General features: G+C 63.9%; 2 protein-coding genes across 2 annotated transcripts in view; one reads left to right on the top strand and one right to left on the bottom strand.

The window, feature by feature from the left end:
• Positions 1 to 249: 249 nt before the first annotated feature.
• On the top strand, positions 250 to 981 carry EMIHUDRAFT_222152 (hypothetical protein; the record flags this gene model as incomplete). The annotated part of the gene is made up of 1 exon (XM_005793438.1): positions 250 to 981. One exon carries the CDS (start codon positions 250 to 252, stop codon positions 979 to 981), a length of 732 nt encoding a protein of 243 aa, XP_005793495.1.
• A 2,782-nt stretch (positions 982 to 3,763) lies between these two features.
• The window catches only part of EMIHUDRAFT_222150 (hypothetical protein), a gene marked incomplete at both ends in the record, with an annotated part of 6,148 nt that continues 1,355 nt past the window's right edge, over positions 3,764 to 8,556 (bottom strand). The window contains 7 exons of the mRNA XM_005793437.1: positions 3,764 to 3,789; positions 3,840 to 3,922; positions 4,249 to 4,389; positions 4,567 to 4,658; positions 4,747 to 4,809; positions 4,993 to 5,061; positions 5,551 to 5,634. Of these exons, the coding sequence (XP_005793494.1) occupies positions 3,764 to 3,789; positions 3,840 to 3,922; positions 4,249 to 4,389; positions 4,567 to 4,658; positions 4,747 to 4,809; positions 4,993 to 5,061; positions 5,551 to 5,634 (558 nt within the window). The remainder of the gene's footprint in view (positions 3,790 to 3,839; positions 3,923 to 4,248; positions 4,390 to 4,566; positions 4,659 to 4,746; positions 4,810 to 4,992; positions 5,062 to 5,550; positions 5,635 to 8,556) is intronic.

Below are 8,556 nucleotides of genomic sequence, written 5' to 3'. Positions count from 1 at the left end.
GGCGACGCTCATCGTGGGCCAGTCGAAGGTGTCCCCCGGCTTGCTCCCGCTCGACGAGCCCGGATCACGACGAGCGTGCGTTGGTGAGCCACCAGGTGGTTGTGGTGCTTGATGCAGCAATCGGCACGCGCTCTGCAGCAGGAAGACGGACATAACATCTGGCAGAGCACACGCGCTCTGCAGCAGATAGACGGACGTTACATCTGGCAGAGCACGCGCGCGTGTTCGCCGCGGCCAGAGTGCAGCGGCATGCCCTTTGATGCCAGCCTCTCCGTGATTGTGACCGGGTTTGAGAACTCAGGGACGACCGTGCTCTCTCAGCTGATCATGTCCTCGCCGCACATTTTTGGTGCCTTTGAATGCGGCCTACTGCTGGCCTGCTCGCCACGCGAGTTCACGCGCGTCCAGCCCTTTCACAATTGGCTTCCACAACGCTGGCGCCTGCCAGGGCGGGATGCGGCGGCGCAGATTGACAAGGCTGCGTGCCACCAGCATGCGTACAGCATTTTGCTTAACCAGTCGCTGTGCCTACAGCGGGTGGGCGCAAAGTCATTGCTGGACAAGACGCCAGCATACGTTTATGTTCTCGACGAAGTCATGCGTAGCACACCAGGGGTGCCTGTGGTGGTCGCGCAGAAGTCGCAAGCCTCCCAGCTGCACTCGTGGGCAAAGCGTGGTGTGCGCGGTGACGAAGCGTTCAAACGGTACGGTGCCGGAGTCGCCGCGCACAAGCGGGCGGCCACTGCGTTTCCCGAACGCCTCCGTACCGTTGACACGCATTTGCTCGAGGCCTGCCCGGCAATGCGGAGTGGCAACGTTTCCGATTTGTCGGCGGAAGGCTGCGCTGCGGCAAACGCGACGCTCGCGTCAGTCTACCGCTGGCTTTCCCGCTTCGATCCTCATGCTGCGTGGGGTGCGTGGGACGCTCGGTATCTCACGCTCGCCACACACAAGGCAAAAGCTGTCGCGTGCAAGCGTTGACCTTAGCAAGACCATCGCGCAGCGATCTTTGAGGCGGAGCAGCATGGGCAGGTAAAGGCAGACGCCGAGGCAGCAGAGTGCAGAGGCAGACGCCGAGGCAGCAGAGAGGCGAACGGTCGCACACCTGAGTCCACTGGTATGGCGCAGCATGCTTGGCAAGAAAGCAAGCTAGGTGTCAGTGGAGAGACCACTTCACAGCTGTATGCCTTGCTCCTTTAGGTGCTCTTAGTATGTTCTGACTCATCCGTCCCTGACTGCCTGAGTACACTCCCTTCGTATTGTCTTGTACTTGGCGTCCTGTGGGTGTGTTCACAGTCTTGTGTGAATTTCGGCGTCCGCCGAAATTCAAGGTCCGTCGGTCTCTTTTGACCGCGGCGTTAGAGAGAGTCTTTGCTTGTCATGCCTTTTGCCTTCTCTCTGGCGCTCCCGCTCCTGGCCGCGGTGTGATTACACCGACATGGAGCCCTCGTGAGGTGGACGAACCCCCCGACCTTCGTACCCTCGAGGCCGCCGAGACGCTCCACCTCGGCACACGGCCCGTGGATGGACCTGTGGAGCCTCCAGCAAAAGCTGCACCCCCCTTTTGGTGGATGCTCTGCGACTGGCTCGACGCACCGCGCTCGCCCGAACCGGCTGCTGTCAGCGTCACCGCTTGCGATCTCGATGACCGCTACCAAAAGTTCGGAGGCGCCGCCGCCGCCGCCGCCGCCGCCGCCGGCTCGTCTCGTCTCGTCTTGTCGCAGGCGCACACGCGCGCGTCCGCGTCGCTCCGCGATCGCGAAGCCGAGTTCGAACCATGGACCGCAGAGCTGGTGAGCTCAGCCAAAACAGCTCCGAGCAACATCTCCTACGCCATGCTGATCCAACAAGTCATATGGGTCAACATCGCTCGTTCGGCGCGCTGGGGACACTGTTACGCTTTCAAGTTTCCGTGGCCATTATGGAGATTTTCGGAGTACGTGACGGACGTCATTCGTTTTCCGGATCCCTACTACGCGTCTCCTTTCTTTGCCACCCCTCACTTTCTCACCCAGTCGTGCGCATGGTATGCCTCAGTACGACCAACCGAGAATATTGACAGGGTGGGGAGATGGTTCTCGGAAACTGCCGTCTCGACTGCGCCTACCCCTGCATCGCCCACCACCGCGCGGCATGAGCTTGGCGCCCCTTTGCCGGCGCTCATGCTCGTGCACGCCGCGTTCGCGATGCCTACCACTCGCTGCGCCAACGACAGAGGGCGCCCTCATCAGACTGTGCGATGCATCGAGTGCCGCCGCTTGTGGCCCTACTGGGAGAGGTTCTCCTCGAGCTCCGAAGAGAGAGGCCGCGGCACGGGGGGGGGGGGGGGGGAGGGTGGCGGCGCACATAGTCAGCCGTGCACTCGCTGAAGCTTGCACTGTCTATCGAGACATCGCCGCTGCCGCTCACGTACACAGCGCCACCCTGAACGAGGCGGGCAGCGCTAGCAGGGCGTCAGTGTCCCGCCCGGGCAAGCAGAGTGGCTCTCGGGGAGGCGTCCAATTTTCTGCACGGTGAAGCATCGCGCCGAGCAGTGTGTGGGAGGGAGAGGGCGTAAGACGCACCGCGCCAGCCGTACACTCGCTGAAGCTGACACCTTTCATCGAGACGTCGCCGCTGGCCTCCACGATCACAGCGCCGCCACCCTGGACGAGGACGGGCAGCGCAAGCTGGGCGTCAGCGGGCGAGGTGCGAAGCCGCACGAAGAACTCGGCGATGCCGCAATGATGCAGGTGGGATGGTGGGTGGACCCTGTCCTTCTTCGATCTCCCACCCCTCGTTGTTTGCGTGTCCGTTTTATTGATTGATCTTCTAGGTAGAGGTGTTCGTTGGAGCACCTGGAGCACTCTTGCACCGTTGCAGTCGATAGCCTCACACCCAGGGCCAGGGAGCTAAGAAGCGCACCCAGCTCCTGAGCCGCCTGATCTGAGACAGCCTGACAGCAATGAGCAAACCCCGGACGACACTCGACAGCGCCGGCCGTACGCAGTACTTCGGAATTATACTTATACCTCCTCCCACCAAGAGAACGGCTTTACCTTTACTTTGATATCTTTATCTTCAAGAGATTGATGACTGTTTATCGCACCGCCTCCTCCAAGGAGAGCCAGTGCGCCACTAACGGTAGAGAGGGCCTCGCTCCCCGGCACCTCCGCCCGACGAGACCCCCGCCCCCCGCCCCCCCCACGCCGCGCCACCAACCTCCTCCCACGCCTCTCCCTCTCCGCCGGCCGCGGCCTCCTAGAGCTCCGTCCTCCGCCGCACCGTGCACCGCCCAACCCCCACACCCCGCCGCCTTCACGACGTGATGTTGAGCGTGGCGTAGCGGCCGCTGCTCGCAGACGCCGTCTTGCCGCCGCGGCCGGTGGGGGCGGCGGCGCTGCCCGACGGCCTCCCCGCGGGCGCGTGCGGCTGTTTGAAGAGCTGCGGCTGCGAGGCGGGCGGAGGCATCGCCACCGCGCGGTTGGGCTCCATCACGGCGGCCTGAAGCGGACGCGCCAGCGAACCGCCGCCGTGCCGCGGCGGCGCGGCGGCGGCGGCAACCCCGCCGCCCTTGCGGGCGGGAAGGTGGGGCGGGTGGCGCCGGCTCGGCTCGGCCGCCGCACGCGGCGCCGCCGCAACACGCTGCCGCTTGGGCTGGTCGTACGACCCCTGCGCCCGCCTCTGGTGCCACGCTCCGTCCTCGCCTTCGTCCGAGTACTCGGAGATGTCCTCGAGCGGCGACGCCGGCCGAAAAGGCTGCGGCGCGGCGTCGGACGCCTCGCTAAGGCCCCTCATCCACGGGTGCTCCTGTTCACGGCCGGGAGGTGTGAAGAGACGCCGATAAACGCCGCCAGCACCTCTGAGGCCCGACGGCTCCTTGGCGGCGGCGACGGTGATGCGGCGCTGCGGGTCCAGCTCCAGCATCGCGCCGACGAGCTGCCTGCGAGATATGGGGAGATATGGGGAGATCTGAGGAGATGTGACGAGAGAATCTCGCGCCGACGAGCTGCCTGCGTGCTGAATACACCGGCGTCAGGACGGTCTCGTGCACGTCAGGACGGTATCGTGCAAGAGTCGAGATATGGGGAGATATGGGGAGATCTGAGGAGATATGGTCTCGTGCAATAGTCTTTCAGAGCACCGCGTGGATACGAGGGGGGGCGAACACAGCGGAGGGCCGCGGAGTACAGTTGAGTCCGTGTCCTCTCGAGCGCTGGTTGGGAGACACGAATACGTACTCCACTGCTGCAGCTAGGAGGAGCTGACCTCGCGGCGGGGGAAATGCCCGGCCATGGCGCGTGCGCAAAGTGGAGTGACGGCCGGATGCCTCGCCGGATCTGGTCGAAGATGGTATCGGAGCAGCCCGCGGTCTCGTTGAAGGGGGGGGAGCCGCAGAGCAGGATGTACCTACGCTCGAAGTCGCATCTCGGGCGTGATCTCGGGTGATCTCGTTCAAGGGGGCCGCAAAGCAGGAGAGTACAGGATCACGCCCAAGGACCAGAGGTCGCACGCAGAGTCGTAGCCTGTTCACAGCTGCAGGTGTGAGCAGACGCCGTTCACAGCCGCCTCCTCCAGAGGTCGCACGCAGACTCGTCGCCTCGCTTTGACTCGCGGCAGCCGAGCACTTCCGGCGCAAAGTACTGCGGCGTCCCGCAAAAGGTCGACGCGACGCGGTCCTACGGGGCGCGCGTCACGGACGTGTCGTGGACGTGTCCAGGCAGAAACCCGCGGCAGCTGCGAGCCGACAGGTGTGTCCTGGCCGACCAGCTTGGCGAGCCCAAAGTCGGCTATCTTGCAGACGGGGACAGCGCCGCCCTCCGGCGCAGCCTGCAGCAGGACGGGGCGCGGGCTGGAGGGACGGCCGAGCGGCAAGCCGAGGGGGTAGCCGAGGGCATCTCTCCCCAGATCTCGCCAGATCTCGCCAGCCCGCCTGCAGCAGGATTTCTCCGGCTTGAGGTCGCGGTGCATATCTCCCCAGATCTCCCCAGATCTCGCCAGATCTCGCCAGACCGCCTGCAGCAGGATGTTCTCCGGCTTGAGGTCGCGGTGGACGATTGACTTGGAGTGGAGGTAGCCGACCTGCGGGAACGATCACACCGCCCTCGGGGTGCGAAGGCGGCCGAACGCAGCGGAGTACGTGTCCTCTCGAGCGCTAGTTGGGAGACAAGAACCGTCGTCCGCTTCTAGGACAGCCGACGGCATCGAGCAGCTGCGCCATGACGGCGCGCGCGCCCACCTCCTTGAAGGCGCCGTGCTCAATCAGGTGGTCGAAGAGCTCGCCTGCGGAGATACGGGGAGATACGGGGAGATACGGGGAGATGTGGGGAGATACGGGGAGATATGGGGAGATATGGGGAGATACGGGGAGATATGGGGAGATATGGGGAGATCGGGTGGTCAAGGAGCTCGTTTGGCGAGATGTGGGGAGATGTGGGGAGACGTGGGGAGATGTGGGGAGATCAGGTGATCAAAGAGCTCACCGCCCTCGACGAGCTCCACCAGCAGACAGAGCTCGGTCTCCGTCTCAAAGACCTACTCTCGTTGTCGTGAAGTACGACTCCGCTCCACCAGCAGGCAGGGCTCGGTCTCCGTCGCGAAGACGTCGTAGAAGCGGATGATGTGCGCGTGGTGCAAAGACTTGAGGATCCTCGCCTAGGGAGATATGGGAGATATGGGGAGATAGCGGGGAGATATGGGGAGATATGGGGAGACTTGAGGATCATCGCCTGGGGCAGCGGGCAATGAGCGGCTACCTCACAGCGCGCAGCTGCTCCTCCACCATCCCGCTCCTCAGAGAGGATCGGGTGCAATCTCGCGTAATCTCGCGTACTCTCGCTCCTCAGAGAGCGTCAGCCGGGTGAGCTCGCATCTCCCCACATCTCCCCACATCTCCCCACATCTCCCCGCATCTCCCCGCTCCTCGGAGAGCGTCAGCCGGGTGAGCTCGCATCTCCCCACATCTCCCCACATCTCCCCACATCTCGCCACACCTCGGAGAGCGTCAGCCGGGTGAGCTCGCATCTCCCCACATCTCCCCACATCTCCCCGCATCTCCCCACACCTCGGAGAGCGTCAGCCGGGTGAGCTCGCATCTCCCCACATCTCCCCACATCTCCCCGCATCTCCCCACACCTCGGAGAGCGTCAGCCGGGTGAGCTCGCATCTCCCCACATCTCCCCACATCTCCCCGCATCTCCCCACATCTCGGAGAGCGTCAGCCGGGTGAGCTCGCATCTCCCCACATCTCCCCGCATCTCCACACATCTCCCCGCATCTCCCCACACCTCGGAGAGCGTCAGCCGGTGAGCTCGCATCTCCCCGCATCTCCCCGCATCTCTCCACACCTCGGAGAGCGTCAGCCGGGTGAGCTCGCATCTCCCCACATCTCCCCACATCTCCCCACATCTCCCCGCATCTCCCCGCATCTCCCCGCATCTCCCCACACCTCGGAGAGCGTCAGCCGGGTGAGCTCGCATCTCCCCACATCTCCCCGCATCTCCCCACATCTCCCCACATCTCCCCACATCTCCCCGCATCTCCCCGCTCCTCGGAGAGCGTCAGCCGGGTGAGCTCGCATCTCCCCACATCTCCCCACATCTCCCCGCATCTCCACACACCTCGGAGAGCGTCAGCCGGGTGAGCTCGCATCTCCCCACATCTCCCCGCATCTCCCCGCATCTCCCCGCATCTCCCCACACCTCGGAGAGCGTCAGCCGGGTGAGCTCGCATCTCCCCACATCTCCCCGCATCTCCCCACATCTCCCCACACCTCGGAGAGCGTCAGCCGGGTGAGCTCGCATCTCCCCACATCTCCCCACATCTCCCCGCATCTCCCCGCTCCTCGGAGAGCGTCAGCCGGGTGAGCTCGCATCTCCCCACATCTCCCCGCATCTCCCCACATCTCCCCGCATCTCCCCACACCTCGGAGAGCGTCAGCCGGGTGAGCTCGCATCTCCCCACATCTCCCCGCATCTCCCCACACCTCGGAGAGCGTCAGCCGGGTGAGCTCGCATCTCCCCACATCTCCCCGCATCTCCCCACACCTCGGAGAGCGTCAGCCGGGTGAGCTCGCATCTCCCCACATCTCCCCACATCTCCCCACATCTCCCCGCATCTCCCCACACCTCGGAGAGCGTCAGCCGGGTGAGCTCGCATCTCCCCACATCTCCCCGCATCTCCCCGCATCTCCCCGCTCCTCAGAGAGCGTCAGCCGGGTGAGCTCGCATCTCCCCACATCTCCCCACATCTCCCCGCACCTCGGAGAGCGTCAGCCGGGTGAGCTCGCATCTCCCCACATCTCCCCACATCTCCCCACATCTCCCCACATCTCCCCACACCTCGGAGAGCGTCAGCCGGGTGAGCTCGCATCTCCCCACATCTCCCCACATCTCCCCGCATCTCCCCGCATCTCCCCACACCTCGGAGAGCGTCAGCCGGGTGAGCTCGTCCGGAGGCAGGCCTCTCGCGCGGCTGGCGGTGAGCAGCCTGCGCTTCTCGATCGCCTGAGATATGGGGAGATATGGGGAGATATGGGGAGATATGGGGAGATATGGGGAGATATGAGGAGATATGGGGAGATATGAGGAGATATGGGGAGATCTGGCGACCACCGCCTTGGCAGCTGACTCACCGCTGATTCACAGCGGCCCACGCGTGGAAGTGTCCCGGAAGTGTCTCGGAAGTGTCCCGGAAGTGTCTCGGAAGTGTCTCGGAAGTGTCTCGGAAGTGTCTCGGAAGTGTCTCGGGTGTGGCAGTCTAGCTCCTGCTGACGGAGCCATCTCCTCGGTGTCTCGGGCGTGTCTCTGACACTGTCTAGGGCGTGTCTCTGAAAGTGTCTCTGACAATGTCTCTGACAGTGTCTCTGAAAGTGTCTCTGAAAGTGTCTCTGACATTGTCTCTGACAGTGTCTCTGACAGTGTCTCTGACAGTGTCTCTGACAGTGTCTCTGACAGTGTCTCTGACAGTGTCTCTGACAGTGTCTCTGAAAGTGTCTCTGAAAGTGGCCCGCCTTCATCGCATACTTGTCGCCGGTCCGCCGGTGCACCACCTTGCGTAGGGTGGCAAAGGAAAGGTCAAGGAAAGGTCAAGGAGCGGTCTAGGAACGGTCTAGGAACGGTCTAGGAAAGGTCTGGTGGACCCCTTGTGAACGGTGGCGAAGGAGATATGGGGAGATGTGGGAAGATCGCGGTGGACCACCTTGTGCACGGTGGCGAAGGAGATATGGGGAGATATGGGGAGATATGGGGAGATCGCGGTGGACCACCTTGTGCACGGTGGCGAAGGAGATATGGGGAGATATGGGGAGATATGGGGAGATCGCGGTGGACCACCTTGTGCACGGTGGCGAAGGAGCCGCGGCCGAGCTCCTGCGGCGAGATGGGGGGAGATGGGGGGAGATAGGGGGAGATACGGCTCCTGCGGCGAGGAGACAGCAGAGTCGGGGCTGCGAGCACATACGGCTGCAAGCACGGCGGAGTGCGGCGAGCTGAGCGCACTAGGTGATGCGCGGAGCACGCCCTGCCGCACCCCTCCCTCTGGTGATGGGGAGAGAGGTGGGGGGTGTTGCGGGTGCGT

This window comes from Emiliania huxleyi, assembly GCF_000372725.1.
Source record: "Emiliania huxleyi CCMP1516 unplaced genomic scaffold EMIHUscaffold_101, whole genome shotgun sequence".
In the NCBI taxonomy this organism is placed as follows: domain Eukaryota; phylum Haptophyta; order Isochrysidales; family Noelaerhabdaceae; genus Emiliania; species Emiliania huxleyi.
This window is presented reverse-complemented; position numbering and strand designations above follow the sequence as displayed.